The sequence below is a fragment of the Sardina pilchardus genome, chromosome 3 (assembly GCF_963854185.1).
Source record: "Sardina pilchardus chromosome 3, fSarPil1.1, whole genome shotgun sequence".
Lineage (NCBI taxonomy): Eukaryota > Metazoa > Chordata > Actinopteri > Clupeiformes > Clupeidae > Sardina > Sardina pilchardus.
In genome coordinates this window covers 16,517,034-16,536,631 of record NC_084996.1, presented here as the reverse complement: position 1 = coordinate 16,536,631, position 19,598 = coordinate 16,517,034, and the positions used below count along the sequence as shown (strand labels likewise).

Below are 19,598 nucleotides of genomic sequence, written 5' to 3'. Positions count from 1 at the left end.
AGGTGTGAGCTAATACTTGCTCTGCTGAGTCAGTGGGAAGCTATATTCTTGCAATTGTAGTAGGATAGACTGACTGCTGCCCCTGTGTCTTCCCTCTAGCCTGCCAATTGAGTAACGAGGGGCGGGGCAGTGACCTTAATTGGTAAACGGGCTCAAGTGCAGCCTATTTAAGAGCATGGTGGCTAGCAAACGGTGTAGGCTCTGCTGCAAGAAGGTGTGTGAGCACACCAGAGCCTTCCACCAGGTATGCGACCTTTTTGAGTGTTTCTGTTTGTATTAGTTTCTGTCATTGTGGTTAATGTTTATCGTTTTATGTACTGTAGCTGGGTGCCCTGCCTGTCCGGACTACGGCAGGGGTGATGTCGCCAGCCTCTCCGGACTGCTACAGTTGGTCAGGCTGCTGTCTTGTCTTCATTTAGTTTTGTTTGATGTTTGATGTACTATTTTGTCTGTTACTTTTGGTTTGATCGTTTTTGTCCATTGTCTTTCTTTTGTGAGCAGGCAGAGTGTTAATGGGGGGGGCCTAGTCACCTGCTGGAGAACTAGAGTGTGTGTACTGAGAGTTGCTTGCTGTGGAGAGCTGCACTACTTAACACTTTCATACTGTAGAATTGCTGTGTTTGGTATAAACTGGTCACCGTTGATATTAGCCTGCCCCCTCCGGCAAGCTCTGTCTGTCTCTGTTGAATGTCTGTCTTTTGTGTTCAATAAATCGTTAATTTAAGGAATTCATGTCTCGTTATGCTTAATCGAACCTGTGACGCTCTGTATAGTAAAGGTCCCAATCTCTTAAAGGTTCCCTGAGGCGCTAGGCCCCAGGGTGGCGTAGTCAGGCTATAGATATGGGGTGGTTGCCCTGACCACCCTGTTACATTCTGGCGTAGTCGGCAGGATGCTAAAGACATGAATTCCTTTCTTTTCTTTTGTTAGAGTTGCATATTTGTGTTGTGCTTGTTTTTCTTTGTTTTCCTTATTTTCAAGACAAGACAGCAGCTGACCAGAAAATCACATACCAGGAACCCTCTGAAGTCCAGCCTCCAACATCCCAAGTCCCTACCCTCACCGTGTTGAAGTCCTCTGTGCCTCCTTTTGACCAGTCCGGCGGATGGCGCCTCCGTCGGTTAGGCGGGATCGACCCATGAAAGGACTATACCCACTATCAGGAGGATTCATGTTGGAGTGGGACGAGCAAGACTTTTGGACTTATGGGGGGGAAGTCAGGGTATGTGTGTTTGCCATGGGTTTTGCAGCTTACCCATTTTAACCATTTTAATAGGTAGCCGGGGGTCAGCCTCAGAGAATCACTGGGTCATGGGGTGGGTCCCATTAGCGGGGTTTTCTGAGGGGCCCCTGGTGTTCCACATTCCAGCATTGGCCTACTGACCATGCTGTGTCCTTGTGTGTTGGGTAGCAGTGTTTGAAACACTGGGTCCCCAGTTGGGTAGCAGTGCTTGAGACACTGGGTCCCCTGAATCTGGGTAGCAGAACTGGCCCATTGGCCAGACTGCATGCCACTGGAGCATTTGGGTAGCCGCGCTGGTCGCGGGGTCCCCTGTATCTGGGGTCTGGTCCAGTGACCAGACTCATCCCCATCATGGGGTTGAGTGGCAGCACCGGGGTCAACCTGGCTGCCAATTATCTGCTTGATTTTAATTATATGTGGACTTGTGCCTGAGTGAGCCCTTACCAACCCCTCATGTGCTCGTTTTAAAGGTGTATCGTCGGGACGACGATACATCTTGGGGGGGAAGAATGTAGTAGGATAGACTGACTGCTGCCCCTGTGTCTTCCCTCTAGCCTGCCAATTGAGTAACGAGGGGCGGGGCAGTGACCTTAATTGGTAAACGGGCTCAAGTGCAGCCTATTTAAGAGCATGGTGGCTAGCAAACGGTGTAGGCTCTGCTGCAAGAAGGTGTGTGAGCACACCAGAGCCTTCCACCAGGTATGCGACCTTTTGAGTGTTTCTGTTTGTATTAGTTTCTGTCATTGTGGTTAATGTTTATCGTTTTATGTACTGTAGCTGGGTGCCCTGCCTGTCCGGACTACGGCAGGGGTGATGTCGCCAGCCTCTCCGGACTGCTACAGTTGGTCAGGCTGCTGTCTTGTCTTCATTTAGTTTTGTTTGATGTTTGATGTACTATTTTGTCTGTTACTTTTGGTTTGATCGTTTTTGTCCATTGTCTTTCTTTTGTGAGCAGGCAGAGTGTTAATGGGGGGGGCCTAGTCACCTGCTGGAGAACTAGAGTGTGTGTACTGAGAGTTGCTTGCTGTGGAGAGCTGCACTACTTAACACTTTCATACTGTAGAATTGCTGTGTTTGGTATAAACTGGTCACCGTTGATATTAGCCTGCCCCCTCCGGCAAGCTCTGTCTGTCTCTGTTGAATGTCTGTCTTTTGTGTTCAATAAATCGTTAATTTAAGGAATTCATGTCTCGTTATGCTTAATCGAACCTGTGACGCTCTGTATAGTAAAGGTCCCAATCTCTTAAAGGTTCCCTGAGGCGCTAGGCCCCAGGGTGGCGTAGTCAGGCTATAGATATGGGGTGGTTGCCCTGACCACCCTGTTACACAATGTTTTGCAGTCTTTTGGCATACTGAGGCTCAAACAGATTTTCCACAGAGCACAGTGCCTCACCCTGCAATGGACCGTGTCTGACCAGCGAAAATGTCCATAGTTTACAAGAGGTCAATGACAACCTCATTAAAAGCTTTATCAGCATTTCATATAAACGAGGCATGATGTTGACCTTGCTGCAGGGGAGCAGGCAGCACAGCTGTAACGCAGCCCATGCAGCCACACCTGAATACCTGCCTTACTGTGTATTTACTGTAGTGCGGAACGTGAGATACACTTCAAGTTAAAAATAGCCCCACAAATGGTATGAAATCACAGTGCTGTTACACACATTCCATTCCGAACGTGTCTGATCACAGAGTCCATTGAGATTGAGGGCAGGAGCACGGAGTCCATTAGACAAAAGGGTCCATTATATCACAGCATCCACTGCAGAGTGAACTCCTCAGTCATGGGCAGAGATAAGGACCGCACTGTCAGGCTCTGTGGGGGGATACAGAATGTGTAGTGTGAAGGAGCAATGGCTTACAATGCCCATAATGACACGAGCTTCAAAACCATCACCTGTACTGTACTGCATGCACATATATGGTCAGTGGTAGGCCAGGACTCTAGCAATACATTTTCTTGAATTATAATAGTACCATGCTGTTGCTATTATTAGCAGCTCAAATGCGTGATGCTTGTAACATGACCTACAGTAGTTTTATTTTTGTTAGTAAGTCACACATCATGATACTGAAGACCACAGCTCTAAAAGTAATCGAGTGTTCAGTGGATGCTGCTTATGTGTGTTTGGGTGGCCATATACTGTACAGAGCATGAGCAGTCATCCTCGTTAGCTACTTAACAACAACTTATGATTATGAATAAGGAAACACAGGACAGACTATTTGAATGTCCTTTTTTGAAACTCGTCTATACTGTAGCTTACCATGGTGTCAGAGTTGTATGTGAAATCCGTCACGATTTCCCCGTTGGCCTTCACAGTGTTGGGGGAAGAGGGCACTCCGAACACCCGCACTTGACCCAGGATAAGGCCGTCCAGGGCCCCATTCGTCCTTAAAGGATCACTCACCAACTGAGACTGCATGGCATGTGTGAAAAACACAGAGTGAAAAAGCAATTACCCAACCGTAGAACAGCCAACACACACGTGTCAGGTGACAGAGCATGCATGACCAGGAAACAAGATCAACTTGTCTTGACGTGACCTCGTTGATGAATGTGTTCCACGGAAAATGAGTAAGATCACATGCAGCGTTTTATTGCAACAGTAACTCACGCTGCTCTTTGTGTACTTTGGGAACAATTCACCTGCCGTTTGCTTTTTACGTGCAATAGTTTCAGAGGCAATATTTACTAGAATAAAGATGATGTGAGTAGAAAAGACCTAGCACTAGGACACTAACAAGTGTGGCCAAGTCCCACCTCTCCTGCCATGAAGAGGATATGGGAGTAGTCTCCCCTCTCGTACGTGTCCAAGCTGTCACCATCATCCCAGTACAGCTCGCCCCTGGCCAAGCCCTCAGCAGACAGCGCCACAGTCAGGTGGAAAGGGTTACTACGTGCTGCGGTGGTGGTCAGGGCAGGCTCCTTTTTCAAGCACAAACACAACGCACAGGGACCACATTCAAGCCATTAAAAGCCATTTTTATGAAACTACATGTATTAGTCTTCCTGCTGCAACACTGGCGCATGATATATGCCCTTACAGCTAGTCCTTAATGACAGCTTAAAAAACTTGAAATGAATTGTAGTGTTGAATTAGTAATTGTGGGAGTAAAGTTTTAAAACAGCCGCTCCCCCCCCAAAAAAAAACAAAAAAAAACACAAAAAGCATCAGAGCAGACCTACCTGCTGAGGAATGATGTAGCCCTCTCTCACATGGACATTGATCACGTTGAGAGGTGCTGAGAGTGGAACGTGCTGGCCCTTACTCCAATAGGGCTGACCCTAGAAGACATCAAGAAGGCAGCAGGCTTCACCATCACAACAATGGAATTAACACATGCCAGCACACTGATGATATACAGTACCAGACATTTAGAAGGTCCATTAGTTTATGCAAAGCACTACTTTATGCAGTGAGTGCCTAGACAGCCATTGATGCTTATGGACAAAACACGAAACTTGCACAATTTTCTGCTCACATGCATTAGATGTGGAGCAACAGGAACATCTTCAAAAACTACACATTGATTGGAGATGTACTGTACTGTGAGGACAAGAGCACCAGATACATGGATGAAAACATTTTAAAAGTCATGGGTGGATTCTTACATCATGCAGGCAGTACCATGTCCCAGGTGGGAGGTAGGCAGATATCCCCACAGCCCCCTGTTCTAGAACGGGACTGATGAGAAGAGAACTCCCCCACAGGAACTGACGGTCAATGGTCCGGCTGTTGATATCAGTGGGAAACCTGAGGAAAGAGGGATTGATGTGAGTTTCAGGGGGAATGCGAGTCGATGTATATTTTGATCTGATTCCTATAACATTCCCATTTTGCTGAAGACATCATCCCTGTTCTGGAGCTTTCGTCAAGACGCCTTTTGTTTTGATAGTGTTTTATAGATTTGTTTTGAAGTGTACAAAGATGCTCCCTCTTAGCTTTCTGGGCCAGTGATAACACAAGTATGAACACGTTGAGCTTCAGCCATGCTCCATTCCAGATATCATAATACATCTCTTAGTCTGTCTTTCACCCCCCCCCCCCACACACACACACACAGACACCCTGTGTGTCTCATGACTGTCACCTCGCTCTCATCATCTCCACTCTTTCACACACTTTCTCTTTGCATAGTCTTCTCTTCCTCTTTCTCTGGTGGTTCCCCAGAGGGTGAAACTTGACCTCTTGTTCCTTACTTCTCACGTCTCAAGTTTGGGGATTTAAGAACAGTTAGGGTTTTGAATTTCACAATCGTCTAGAAGGTTCAGAAATTAAACATGTCTCCCTCTTGAAGGGAAGCTATTGCAGGACATCACTGTCACAGAGAACAATGGGAATACAACTGGAGTTCATGATTTATGTAGGCTGCATGGTAATCTAGTCTGTGTGTGTGTGTGTGTGTGTGTGTGTGTGTGTGTGTGTGTGTGTGTGTGTGTGTGTGTGTGTGTGTGTGTGTGTGTGGATATTGTATTGGTGAATGTTTGGAGGCTTACTCGAAGAACAGCGGTCGGGCGACGGTGTCTGCGGAGGCGTGTGCCCGGTGGAAGAGCGTGTAGAGCAGCGGCAACAGGGAGTACCTGAGCAACAGGGCGCTCCGCATGGCTGCCTGCGCCTCCTGACCGAACACAAACGGCTCTTGAGGCTACACACACACACACACACACACACGCGCGCACGCACACACACAGTGAGTTAATGTTCCAGATAGAATTTCTCTCATATATAATTCATTAGAAAGAGCTCACAGGTGATCAGTTACTATGACATTCATTCAACAACAAAAACAGGCACCTTCTGCACATTTCATAAGTTCACAAGTGTTTGTGTATGACAAGGAGTGTGTTCATTTCACAGTATAGTAGGGCAACTCTCTCAAAGACTGTGATGAGTGTCAGAACTGTGGGCAGAGGAGGGCTGGGGTGAGATGAACCGAGTAAGGACAGGAGAAGTGAAGCAGATAGAAAAGATACACAGAGATGCAATCAAATAAAAAGAGCAAAAGTTGTGGTTGAGAGCACTTGCAAACAAAAGGTGTTGCAACAAATCCTGTGTCAGAGAAAACCCTTCACACTTGAGTCTCTTTCAGCTCTTTCAAGCTCTTTGGTCCCCAGGTGAGAGGAACTAAGGAGGTACCAAGATTGAATCTCCTGCTCAGAGAGGAAATGGATCTAGATGAAGCAGGAGCCATAACAGCTTTGAGTGTCTTTGCTTGACCTCAATCAAACAGTGACATGCTTGTGGTCACGCCGACTCTCCCAGTCAACAAACATCTCACCCAACTTTTCAAGCTCTCACGATACTATCATGAAGATCTGGTGAATTTAATGTTGGAAACTAATTAAGCATATGTTTTGAAGTTCTAATAAAACATTTTGATGAGAAAATGTATACACGTTTTTTTTTTTTACAGCTTCAGTATTTGAGAAGTTTCAACTTTGAGATTTATTCATGCAGAAACACAGATGGTTAAGCTACTGTATTAGTGCTGAAGCCAAATGCATTGACTGCATGACACTGTGGCCACTGAGGGGAACCTCTTACTGCATTATGCCTGTCGTTGTGATTCCTCATGAAAGGATAGAAGGCCCCGAGCTGCATCCACCGCACACACAGCTCCTCGTTGGTGTTCCCTCCGAAGCCACACACATCCGCTCCCACCAGTGGTACCCCGAACATGCCAAAGAGCAGCACAGCTGGGACAAAAGAGTTTTGATTTTCAAAAAGCTTTAAGCAGGTCACCATAACTGCTACTAGTAGTGTGTGCTGGATAAATGTCATTTGGCTTAGGATGCTGCAAAGAAATGTATGTAAACTCCACAGTGGGAAAACACATGGATTTAGCCTAGTCCTAGACTAAAAGAACTTCAATGGAAATCTTCATTGATAAAAAACTTTACCGCTAAGACTGACCCCATGTCTGGGCAAATACAGTAAAAGATAAGGAGCCCTGCATGTGTCTCACCAGGGACAGAGTAACGCAGCTGCTCCCAGTCACTCCTGACGTCTCCTGTCCAGTGTCCAGAGAAACGGCCCAACCCAGGGAAGGACGAGCGGGACAGCACAAAGGGTCGCGACCTCCTGACCTTCAGGAGGGCACTGATAAGGGCACAGCAAAGCATTCAGATACAACCACAATGTAACGAAAGGAGGAGCATCCAATACTACACAGTTTTCTAAGACTGAAACAGAAGTCTTTGAGATATACTGTACATGTATGTAAGTAACTAGTCTGACACACCTGTAGGTGGCCATGGCCTCAGTGAGACCATACAGGTTGTGCAGGTTGTAATGGGTGGACAAATTCTGCTGGCCAGACATGCACAGGGTGCCAAAATTAAGCTGACCGCCTATCATATCTGCAGAAACAACAGCAGGAGAAATTCAGAGTTAGATATCCAGTATATGTAGCAGGGAAGGAGGAGGGAGAGAGGGAAGGAGTGTACTCACTTGGGATGTATGGTGGCTTTTCTAAATCAGTGTCTGGACACCCATCCACAGAGCCATGGATAAAACTCGCTGGTTCGTTCATGTCCTTGAAAAAAAAGAGGTGAGTCACTGCAACTGAATCACTCTATTATGTACTTACATAACATCATAGTCTTTATACATCACTATGATCATCCCATTCATGCAGCCCCCGATGACGGGGAAATTCTTGACATGAACAGAATGTACCCTTAAAAATGGTGATTCATTTTTTTGACACTGGTGGTTACCAACAGCAATAGATTATACAGTACTGTGCAAAAGTCTTAGACACCTTACATGTTTTGCTTCAGTAATCCCATTAGGACCATATGTTGATTTCTCAGTCTCACTCTTAATGAGAATATGACTAGAGAACACAGGAAATATGTACACAGTATTTAAATACACATAAAATGTAGCTTTTGTTCTGATACCAGTCAATCTTCAGTCTCAAGCTGCCATTCGATCTGTTGTTTTAGCAGTGTTATAATGTCATCAAAGGGGGACGCTCTTGACGGCTGTCGTTTCCCACCCAGACCACTGATGGACATGTCTAACCCTGCCATGACCATGACAAATATATTGTCATCATAACATTGCTAAAACGACAGACAGACAGACAGACAGACAGACAGACAGACAGAGAGACCGACAGACAGACAAACAGAAAGACAGACAGACACTTTATTGATCCCCAAGGGGAAATTCAAGATGGGTGTGTGTGTGTGTGTGTGCGCATGTGTGTGTGTGTGTGTGTGTGTGTGTGTGTGTGTGTGTGTGTCTAATGGGTGTCTAAAACTTTTACACAGTACTGTGCATGTGAACTCACAATCCACAAGCCATCTACAGGCACTTTGGCATGGAAGTCTCGGATGCATTCCTCCCACCATCGCACAGTCTCTGGGTTGGTGAAGTCAGGGAAAGCAGTTGGACCAGGCCAGACCTTTACACACACACAAACACACATACGCCATTCGTTAAACCAGAGTAGTTGTGCTTGTTTTTAGGTGAACTGAGGTGAATCAGAACTCTTGCCTTCCCAATGAGCGTTTGTCCTGTGGCGTTCCTGATGAAGACCCCCCGGCGCAAGCCTTCATCGTACGGCCAGTAAGATTCTGGCTGGCTTGTGCTGCTAATCCCTGGATCCTATGGGGGTAGACACATTTAAACTTGGTCCAACAGAAACATCTTTCAACTGAATTCTTAGTGAAATTGTCTTGACTCAACCTGTTTCATATCAGGGGTAGCATTGATTTCCTTTCATGCTGAGCTATCCTGTCCATAGACCATACTATGTTTATCTCTGACTTTCAATAATAGTGTATGGAGAGGAGACCAAGGTACGGGACCAAGGCCATACCGGTATCTCAGCAACAAGTTTACTGCCCTCTTGTGGTCAAAGTGTGTGTTGCAACATAGGGGCACTAGTCTGCATTTTTAATGTTGACAATAATTTTTGGCAAGCTGAAGAGCTGAACAGCCACTTGAGACACTGTCTTAAGGACAGTCCTTTGTCTCATATTGTTATTACAGAAATAACAAAACAAAGCCAGACATGGCTCATCACTTGCCAGAATGAGGACATATCTCATGCCTTCCTGATGGAACTCCTGCACCATCTCTGGCAGGTCTCCAAACCTCACTGGGTCAAAGGTGAAGACCCGGCGCTTGTCTGCATAATCCAGGTCATTCCACTGCACATCCTGCGGTACAGAAGCGCACATGGAAGTCGGTTGGGGAACCACTTCCGTAAAAAAAAAAAACAGCAAGCTGTGTGAAAGCAACATCTATGTCTCTGTTCACCAGTGGGAACTTGGCCTCACGCATTCGCCGCGCTATGGATCGTGTCTCGTTGGTGGAGCGGTAGCCCCAGCGGCACAGATGAAATCCCAGCGCCCAGTAGGGAGGCATCATGGGATAGCCTGTGGAGAATACAAGAGATACAAAAGCGGCACCTAAAATGTACTTCCTTTCTTCAAATGTATTGTGTTAGATCGGGCTCACAAAAAGCCAGCGGAAAGCCGACTACTGAGTTTAAGCTCTAAAAAGGCTCTCTCATAATAATAATAATTAAAAAATCAATATTAGGCAACATGATTTATCGTGCCGGGAGTGAGACAGTGACTCACCGATAACTTCCTGGTACTGGCGGACCACACTCTGTGGGTCTGGCCCAAGAAATATGTAAAAGTCCAGAATTCCTCCAACTGACACCCATGTGAGCGCAGGCATGGGCTGCAGTACCACCTCTACTCCCACAGAGTAGGCAACAACAAGAGATGGTGTGGTTATGGTTACAAGTACAATAGCGGTCTCTGGTATGGTTATGGTTACAAGTACCATAGCAGTCTCTAACGCTATGAGATGACAAGATCAACAAACTGAATAAAATGCAGTGCTGATGAAAAATTAAAGTGATACTATTTCAGCTGACTTATGAACAACGACAGTCCCAGCCTGTCATGTTCATAAGACAGAGACAACCCCAGGCCTACCCATGGCATTGCTGTTGAGTAGAAAAACTCCATGGGCCAGACCATCACACTCCTGGACCAGGTAAAAAGGGTGGGAACCATACAGATTGGCATCGCTCTGATGAAAAAAAGACAGATGCACAGGCCATTTTAAACTACTTCGTGTACAGCACCAAATAATATCCAGCATCAGAGCTATGACATGACACAGACACTTGTTTTTTCATATCATAATGTATGAGAAAGTCTGATGTATCTGGGAACCATTTGGATTTAAAGTATGTGCATGTACAGATACCCGTAATTTCCCAACTATTAGCCGCGGCTTATACATCGATTTTGCAAAATTAAGTTAATATGGTGTTAATATGGTTTTGTTTCTTTTAACTTGCTTAAAACACTGTCCTTATACACAATGCTTATACACAATGCGGCTTATATGCAGGACATTACTGTAAACATAAAGCACAGATATGCACATAATAGTCAAAGCCTTCAATCATTCAACAAAGAAATTGCTTCATGTGAAGTGGCATTTTGAAACACATTAAAAACATATGGAAGGTGAGACCAGGCAGGTGAATGAATAATATACAGTACAAGTGTGAAGTAACAGTCTGCTGGACTCACATGCGGAGCCATGTCTCTGTTCCACAGGGTGACTGAGGTCCAGTTGAGGTCAAGCGTGAGGGGGGAGTAGTGCTCCCCAAGCCCAGAGATGAGGTGGGAGGGCAGGGAGGTGGACATCTGCAAGTACTGGTCAGCGAAGAGGAGCGGCGCAACCGTGGTGTTCAGACTGAGATGTACCCAAATGAAGGCAGGAATATCCAGTGCCCCATCCCCAACACACAAATTGATAGAGAGAGATGCTAAGGGTCATGTTTGCTGAAAAAGCAAGTACTATTACGGCATTATTTGATTCCAATGTGATTTGAAGTAAATTATGTAAACAACAATTTGTAGTGTTTGGAAAATGTTAGTGCTGACTTACAGAACTCGTCCATTGGATTTACGATACACTACAAATCCAAAAGGCTCAGAGTGGAACTCTATGGCATACAATGGGTTCTGAATTCCAGAGGGTGGTTCAGGAGGTGGAGGGGACAAAGGAACTTCATACCGAGGAGAAGAGGGGTCCCTTAGCTGTGTGTGAGAAAAGTGTACCATAACTACAACAGGGAGATCATCACTTCTTGATCTGATTCTTGATCTCTTAATCTCCCTGAAGTTATTTCAGTAAATTAGACTGGGAGACTGGTAGAGATTGGCTTTTGGATTTTTTCCATGATATGCAGGTACAGGTGTTGAGTTAAATGGATAACAACAACATTTTCTTTTCTCTATCCACTGACTCACAGTGAGATGCAATCGACCGGCTGTTTCTCCTGCCACTTCCAGCTGAAGAGTTGGGATGTCTCTGGGGAGGTAGGAGGGTTTGGAGCGGGTCAAGTGTGCGGCTCTGCCCTTCGAGGTTGGGACAAAGGAGCCCATCTTGTAGCCAGGGTAAGAAGGGGGATAGAAACACCACGGAGGTCCACCAGACAGGTCTGCACGGAGAGGCACATAACAGCAGCCTCTGTCCTCACACTCGGCCCTACTTAAAGCTCGGCCCCGAGCACAGTCGAAACGTCGTTCTGTGGGCACATTGTACTCACAATGGCTCCCGGCTGCCCAAGAGACTCTAGAAATTGAGCGGGATCTGTTAAGATTGTCCACAACCAAGAGACGCCGACTCGGCGACAGTCGTGTAACTTTTACTGCAATTGATTCTCCCTCGATGTGTGAATGAGTCCTTAGATGCAAGGGTCGGTAATATGACAAGTGACTCCATGTCATAATTGTCAACAGCACAGACAGAGATAACCAGAAATATTTTATGTGGCAAATATGTAAGTGCGTCATTGGCAAGATAATCTTTGCGATAGGGCCTCGCTTGTGGCGTACGTGGAATGTGAATGGTATAAAGTTACGCCAATGTATTGACTGCTAAGACCTTATTGAATGGTGATGCAGTAGTAGCCTAACGTACGATGATAAGGTATGGTGAGCCTTCGCAATCTCGTATCACATAGGCTACAATAGTTACTATTCCATTGCGCATCATGATCCACAGGGTCCATTAATGATTAGAAAGAAAAAATTATAGACCTCTGAAGTTCGCCTACAAAAAAAGCCACCATCTTTGCCCAAATAAGGAGATCTGGTATCTTGATATTTTTTCTATGGGAAAATGACATGGGGATTTTCAATTATCGCACCTGTTAAACTCTCACGGGGATGATGACATTGGAAATGCAGACGTTTTTCACTACACAGTTTTGTCTACTGCCGTCCAGTGGGTACTGTGATCTTCGGTAGGTGAAGACGGCACACTCTGATCTTTGCTACCCCAGAGCTAACTTACCATGCAACTTGACATAGGCAGTTAGCTTCAATTAACTCCGGGATCTCCTAATATGGGCAAAGATGGTAGCTTTGGATCCTTTTTGTAGGCGAACTTCAGAGGTCTATTCAAGAACGTGAAAGCTTTTGTGTGTAGGCTCACGTATTACTTGTCACTCCAACTGTGGAACAGCAGGTGACAAAACAAAGTAAGTACACCCGTCTACGGCACGCCAGGAAGGACCAAAATAAAATGGTCTGCGCTGTGCGCAGGAGCACAAATCGGTTTTCGGGTAAAGATGAGACGGTCCGTGCTCTAGTCTAGACATCTTGATTTGATTTTGATACAAGTGCTGTATTTATAGATGGTATAACCCAGTGCTATAAGCACCGTTTTGTGAGGAGGATTGATTGATTGAAATTTGCTGAATTTTCTAACAGTGTTTTAGCTTTCTTTGTTCTGAAGAAAGCCAAAGGCTATGAATCACCAATCCTATAGTGAGCTATTTTATACCAATGCACTTTGCCTGTGCGTTTGTGTGTAGGAGAGAGATGGGAGCATATCCTTCCTCTCTCTCAACATTAGTAGCCCTACCTCCAGTTTCACTTATGGTTTACCTTATAAACCATAATGCAGTTATGTTTGTCTGAAGAATATACACTAGAGGGAGTATTTGTTTGCCCATTAAATTTTCATCCTGAAGTTTATTTCAGATAATTACGCAAAACCAAATAAATGTATCTTCCTCAGATGAGTCACATGATCTTTAGCATAGGTTAAGTATGATGTAAGGGGAAGCTGCCTTGATAGGTAGGCTGTGGGAACAGGACATAAATACATTTAGATGTACTTTTACATATAGCCTAAGTTTATTTATTTAGCTTGTATTCAAAGACCTAACACTAATCACAAAACTTTGAGTCTTACTATATGATCAAATACAGATGAAAATTTTCAGTGCAAATCGATTAAAGAAAAAACGCTTTGGGTCTGCAGTTGCATAGACCAACGTCAATTGCATTAGTTAACACTGCTTTGAATCAGCTGACCAAAATAATCAAAAGATCTAACCACAAGAGAACCAGCATAGCTATTTCTTGCAAACACGTGGTAGTTGTGAAAGCAAACGTCTTCTTTGTCAACAACCTGTTGGAATCCATTTCTAGTAGGTGTTGTGTTGAAACGGATGGTGTGTGCATGGCGCACCCTGGCCTAGACCCTTAAAATCATCAAGTCAGACTTTGAAATAAACAGGGTTAACACATGGGAATGCCCGAGGTGAAGCCAAGGACACTGCCACGTGTACCACGCCACATTGTGTGCCTCTTAAAGGCCTTACACAACATATTGGGGTTATGAAATGAGAACAAACACTCCGCGTATGTGTAAAAAGGATATTGGGAAAAGGGAAAGGGGAAAAGAAAATGTTTCCAGCGATAGTTTCATATGTGTAAGCACATTTGTGGTTGACATATCCAAACCATCTTGTACCTCTTTGCTGACAATTAACATTTCACAACAACTTCACTTCTCCAATTCAGACATTTGCATTTCAACATGTCGTCAAAGACCAGCCTCTTCTATGTGTGAATTTTCAAAAAACATTTCCATGAGAAGAGACAGTTTGTTTGTTCTGCGTCCTGAAGAGGTCTAGTCCACTTCTCTCTTCATCTCTCATCGGGAACACAATGTCTTTACTGGAGTATATGTGGAGGACAGTTGGGGTCTTATTCATCCTCCTCATGCAGGTATTACATGCTGAACTATAATTTAAAAAGAAAAGTACAGTAAGTAAAAAAGAGAACTCCTTCTGTGACCAGTAAAAAATGAACAAGTTACAAGGAAGAGAAACGTTAATTCTAGATGTCAAATAGTCTTTTTCTGTGACTTTTGATGTTTTTGGGTGTTTTGCAGTCATAATTCATACTGTTTGCTTCTTCAGTATAGGCCTATGTGTTCTGTGTTTCAGAACTTTTTCTGTATTTTTGCTTTTGCAGAGTGCAGGTGCCACTGAGTGCTCTTGTGAGCTGACTAATGCTGAGAACCCCTTCCCTAAAGATAAGCTGATGGGTATCGAGACATCTGCTGTGGATTGCAATCAGAAAATGCAGTCTGCAAAGGTACATAGGCCTAGTGTCTTTTTAAAGTTCATTTTTGTTCAGATAGGACAGTTAAAAATGAAGTGTGAGAAATGGGATCAGTGGACAAGGAAATGTGGCTGCTGGAGAGAGCTACGTTCACCACAGCTCCTCCAACTGAATACTGTCCTAAATTTCAGAACAAAGAGAGTAACAGCATAGATTATTCATCAAATAAGTAAATGCTATGAGGACTAAAGACAGCACACACACACACACACACACACACACACACACACACACGTACAGTACAGATATACATAATACAGAATTGTTTTGGAGAATAGATTTTTGGCAATTTCTCATTTACTCGAGAAGTCTTAGCATATTTTAGTTTTCCATCAACAATAGCTGTGTTTGTGGCTATCTGCTACCCCTGTCATATGTCAGCATTTCAAATCCAAGCGCTCTCTTTCTGTTACAAGATACAAGGATAGCTGTTCTTTCTTTCATCTGCATTTGTGTGAATTTGTATTTGCCTGTCCTCCGCCTAACTAATGTGTAAAAACATGACACGACATGACAACCATTTCATATCTTTATTTGTAGATGTCAGAGGAAGGTGCTTTGCGTCTGGGCTTGCGGCAGCGTCTGCTGCAGCTGCAGGAGGATATGTCAGCGCTGGAGAGGGAGGACGATGGCGGCCTGTATGGAGCCGTGTCTCTACGGATTATTGAGCTGGAGTTGGCCGAGATCCTACAGCTCATCAACAAACTCAACAGAACACACGACACGCACCAAAGCCTCAGCACAAAAGTCAACGCCACTGTGAGTTTTAACCTGTTGAGGAGTGAATTATTTTCCAAGTTCCTTCTAGAATTCAATGCAAACAATCTATAGTTTTAGTGTTCTGTATACATTCTGTGGGGAAAATCTCGGAGGGTAATTGTCTCATCATAATGCGGAACTCTCAGTTCACCGAAAATTCTAATCACATATTTGTGACCGTACCCCTCAACGTGTATCAAGACAGACGGGCGGGGTTTAAATACAAAATGTCACTTAGAGAAATAATGCTTTTGCTCATACAATGGATTCCATTCATGTTTTAGGAATTTCATTACGGTAATTATGCAATTTACTTTTAAGCAATTTGTTAGAGAGATTAAGTAACCATAATTAGATAAATTGACACTGTGACCCTATGTTAAAAATAACATAATAATTGTGAATTCCTGAAGACTTTTTACAGACAACATTTCAGATATTACAAATTTACCTCTTCCTTTCTGGATATTCCTTGAAAGTGCAGATGGAAAACCACTACAACACATTTTGTTTTTTCTTGAGAAGCTGAACTTTTTTTTTATATAAAAACATTTAGATGCTTCAAGTACAAACTGAGCTGAAGCAGCTGGAGAAATTTGACCACATGCAAATTGTTCAGAAACTGGAGGAGAATAAACGTTTGAAGAGGAGTGTGGCACAGTGCCAGGAGGAGCTTAGGGCCACACCACCACCTCCTACACCTACCCCAGGTAAGACTACCTGCCAGGTAACACTTTAAATTTGAGGCTTTGTTTTTTTCTGTGACTGATTAAATCATTCCGCTTCTGTGCAGGAAGCTGCCCTCAGGGTAACCCTGTGAGGGTGGAAGGGCCCAGAACATACACGGTCACCCAGTATGGTACCTCTTATACCTATGGATCCTGGGGCCGAGACCCGCGGCCTGCAGCCGGAAAGGAGAACTGGTACTGGCTGATACCACTGACGAGCAGTAACGTCTACGCTAACTATGTCCGTCAGTACACCAGCCTCAGTTCTCTGATTGCAGGGGCAGGTCCGAAGGATGTTTCTATCGCTTCTGGCAACCCCACCACCAACACCATCCAAGGCCCCAATGTGGTGATGTATGGAGATGCGCTGTACTACGGCTGCTACAATAACCCCTCTGTCTGCCGTTTCAACTTGACGTCGCGAGCGATCACCACGGCACCCCTTCCCCAAGACTCTGCGATCAACAACAAGTTCCCCTTCTGCCACCTGGGGGCCTGCTACGTCTATACTGACTTAGACTTTATCACAGATGAGTCCGGTGTGTGGGTGGCCTACACCTCGGCAGAGAACTACGGCAATGTGATGATCAGTGAAGTGGAGCCTGGCGATGTCCCAAGGCTTGGCCGCACCATAAAGACCTCCCTTCACAAGCGCACAGCCACCAACACCTTCATGATGTGTGGTGTTCTTTACGCCACGCGGTATGTTGACAAGGATACAGAGGAGATCTTCTACTCCTTTGATACAAAGAGTGGCATGGAGAGCTACAATTTGAGCATGCGCTTTAAGAAGATGCATACTAACATACAGTCTCTCAACTATAACCCTTCTGACCACAAGTTGTATGTTTATAGTGATGCGTATGCCATCACATACGATGTGATTTTTGAATAAAATTAAATTCATGACAGTGTACTGGGTCATATGAGACAGTCTACTGAGACAACATGGTTAAGCCTGAATTATTTTATTGAAGTAAATTTGCTATGTAATGATTGGCTCTCAAATGTTCAGCTTTAGGGATGAAGAAGTCTGAAATGCAAACATTTTGCTCAACGAACTTCGAGTGAGTGTGATCTTCAATCTTTGGCACGTTAAGACGGCAAACTTAAATTCTTGCTACCCCAGAACTAACTTGCAATGGAACTTGCCATTGTAGTCTAGGCAGAATTTCTAATAATGTGCTACTTGCAGCTATATTGTCACTTGATTTTGGGAGGAGAGACTGAGGGTGTGAAATGGCGCCCCCATGCGGTCATTTTGTATAATGCATCTGTGCTGCATTTCATTAAAAAAAAACATCAAAAGCATATCATGGTTTATTTGTTTTATTAAATGTTAAAATAATAATAATAATAATAATAATAATAATAAAGTAATAAATAAAATGTAATAAAATTAAATAGAAAATGAAAAATTAGGTTCTTTTTAAATGCACTTTTTAAAGCATTTCCGTACAGACTTGGAGATGGATGAAAAGAATCTGGCAAAAATGTTCCGTTTCTTGGCTTTCTCCTCAGAGCCCTTTTTTGTCTGGGATGTGGAGGTTTGTGCCTCGCTGCTCTGACCTACAATGGAGCAGGAAGTGTTTCAAAATGAAAGCTTGCCAATGTTTATGGAAAATAATACACAACAGAATTACAGACTATAGACGTGAAACTCATTATCAGAATCTCAAGAGGCTGCTATCAGAGGTTTTCCTTTTCCTGAAAAGTATGACACACCTGCAGGTGAAAAGATGTTTGGTTTTTTTCTTCATTTAAATTCGTGAGCCGTTGAGGCATAGGTGTAAGCAATATTCTTAGTTGAAGACAACCCTATTATGTTTATGGAAACCGATTGATATTTCTCTAAACTGGAAACAATTAATCAATTCAATGAATTAATTTACAATTAATCACTGTCTCCGTATAGCCACACAACTTATTGAGCTGTCTCTGACATGAGCAAAGATCTAATTTCTTTAATTTCAATATAATACAATCTATATTCCATATACAGTCTGGAATGTTTGCAATGGAAATAGATTGGCACCATACCAAGTACCATAAGTATGGTGCCATATATCTGTCAGTATGGCACTGTGCATTCTCTACTCCGTGGAACAAAGTATTTAGTTGACTGAGACCTTACCTGTTGTCCCCTTCTGCATGTAATTTCCTTGCAGCTTGCTTGCGCTTGCATTGGCCTCAAACATCAATGGACCCACTGCATTTTTCTTAAATATATACTGAAATCACAAACAGATCATTTTGACTTGACACAATAGCAGCATAATGGAATGGCCAGTAAAAAAATACACATTTCTTGTTATTTTTTCAGAAATGTTGAAAATAGTTTTGCAGTAACTTCACTGTACCTTTTTGTTGACCCTCAGAGTCTTTATTTTGGGTTTGATCCAGATCTTCACTTCTGTCTTTAAATTGCTCTTTGGCTTTCCTAATCTATTTGCCGAATCAGCGTGTAAGCCAATGATCAACCCCAAAGAACTGGTGGAGCAGGCGACATCCTTGACAGAATGATTCGCCACATACTTTGAGGATAAACCAACGGCTTGGATGCTCTTGGCAGTTGAAGACCTTGTGGTCAGGACAACTTCGTTTTCACCATCTGCAACTGATGAAATTGCTTCCATCACCTGGTTCACCACTAGGTCTCTCAACAAGTCCACTGTTTCACTCAGAGTATGAGAAGAACAGGTAGAGTCTCCAGAGCAGCTTTCATATGCAGTCTTCGCCATACAGCAGCTGGAGCTTGGTGTTCCCTGGATGAAGTCCTCTGGTCCAATCGCTTTGCTTGGGCATGATGGAAACAGCAGCTGATGCAAGAAACACTTCACAGACTCCTCAACCAGTGTGTAGGGATCCTTAAGAGAAGCACCTTTGTCTGTCTCTTCATTTTCTCCACACAATAATGGAGGACCTAGATCAGTAGGCAGGCTTAGTCCCTGGCAAGTGTTCGTTCTCAGCAGATGGACCAACTTATATGCAAGGTCACATGAGAACGTCTCTATTTCCTCACTAGACATGAGCCTATCCAACCGTGTCAAAGCTTTGACTTCATCTGCAATCTGTGCTGTATCTAAGGCAGAGTCTAAGGTTGTGGCCTGACATAACTGACATGCTCTACCATCAGACATTGCATTTTTGCTGGAGGACCTCTGCTTTGATATGGATGTATCACTTCCTGCTCCAGGCTCTGCTCTCCCAGTAATGGTAGATCCTCCATCCACTCCCGAAGTACTGGACACGGATATGAACGATGACTTTTTGTATAGAGTGAAAAACTCCTTTATCCTTCCTTGAACTTCCTTCAACAAAGATGGCACACAAGTTTGCTCATTTTCCGCATAATACCCAGAGAGGTCATCACTGCCTGAGGTTTCAC

The 19,598-nt window shown here is 44.0% G+C and overlaps 2 protein-coding genes and 1 long non-coding RNA gene across 4 annotated transcripts; 2 read left to right on the top strand and 1 right to left on the bottom strand.

Annotated features, from left to right (window-relative positions):
• The first annotated feature begins 68 nt into the window (after positions 1 to 68).
• Positions 69 to 2,425, top strand: LOC134076139 (uncharacterized). Its single transcript, XR_009938547.1, has 3 exons — positions 69 to 244; positions 324 to 1,942; positions 2,021 to 2,425. It is a non-coding gene; the product is annotated as an uncharacterized LOC134076139 (long non-coding RNA).
• Positions 2,426 to 2,576: 151 nt separating this feature from the next.
• On the bottom strand, positions 2,577 to 12,737 carry gaa (alpha glucosidase). Its single transcript, XM_062532136.1, has 19 exons — positions 11,550 to 12,737; positions 11,185 to 11,336; positions 10,824 to 10,989; positions 10,215 to 10,311; positions 9,849 to 9,968; positions 9,523 to 9,641; positions 9,291 to 9,422; positions 8,755 to 8,865; positions 8,549 to 8,662; positions 7,699 to 7,783; positions 7,490 to 7,607; positions 7,214 to 7,347; positions 6,793 to 6,944; positions 5,745 to 5,893; positions 4,860 to 5,001; positions 4,434 to 4,532; positions 4,008 to 4,172; positions 3,511 to 3,663; positions 2,577 to 3,059 (listed from the first exon to the last, which is right to left on the bottom strand). The coding sequence occupies exons 1-19, from the start codon at positions 12,093 to 12,095 to the stop codon at positions 2,994 to 2,996; spliced, it is 2,820 nt and encodes a 939-aa protein (XP_062388120.1). The 5' UTR covers positions 12,096 to 12,737; the 3' UTR covers positions 2,577 to 2,993.
• Positions 12,738 to 14,156: 1,419 nt separating this feature from the next.
• On the top strand, positions 14,157 to 17,121 carry LOC134076867 (olfactomedin-4-like). 2 transcript variants are annotated; one of them, XM_062532137.1, is made up of 5 exons: positions 14,157 to 14,324; positions 14,574 to 14,696; positions 15,264 to 15,482; positions 16,039 to 16,192; positions 16,276 to 17,121. In XM_062532137.1, exons 1-5 carry the CDS (start codon positions 14,265 to 14,267, stop codon positions 17,103 to 17,105), a joined length of 1,386 nt encoding a protein of 461 aa, XP_062388121.1. In that variant the 5' UTR covers positions 14,157 to 14,264; the 3' UTR covers positions 17,106 to 17,121. The 2 variants fall into 2 exon arrangements, with proteins under 2 accessions (XP_062388121.1, XP_062388122.1); XM_062532138.1 differs by having other exon boundaries at positions 14,221 to 14,358.
• Positions 17,122 to 19,598: the final 2,477 nt, after the last annotated feature.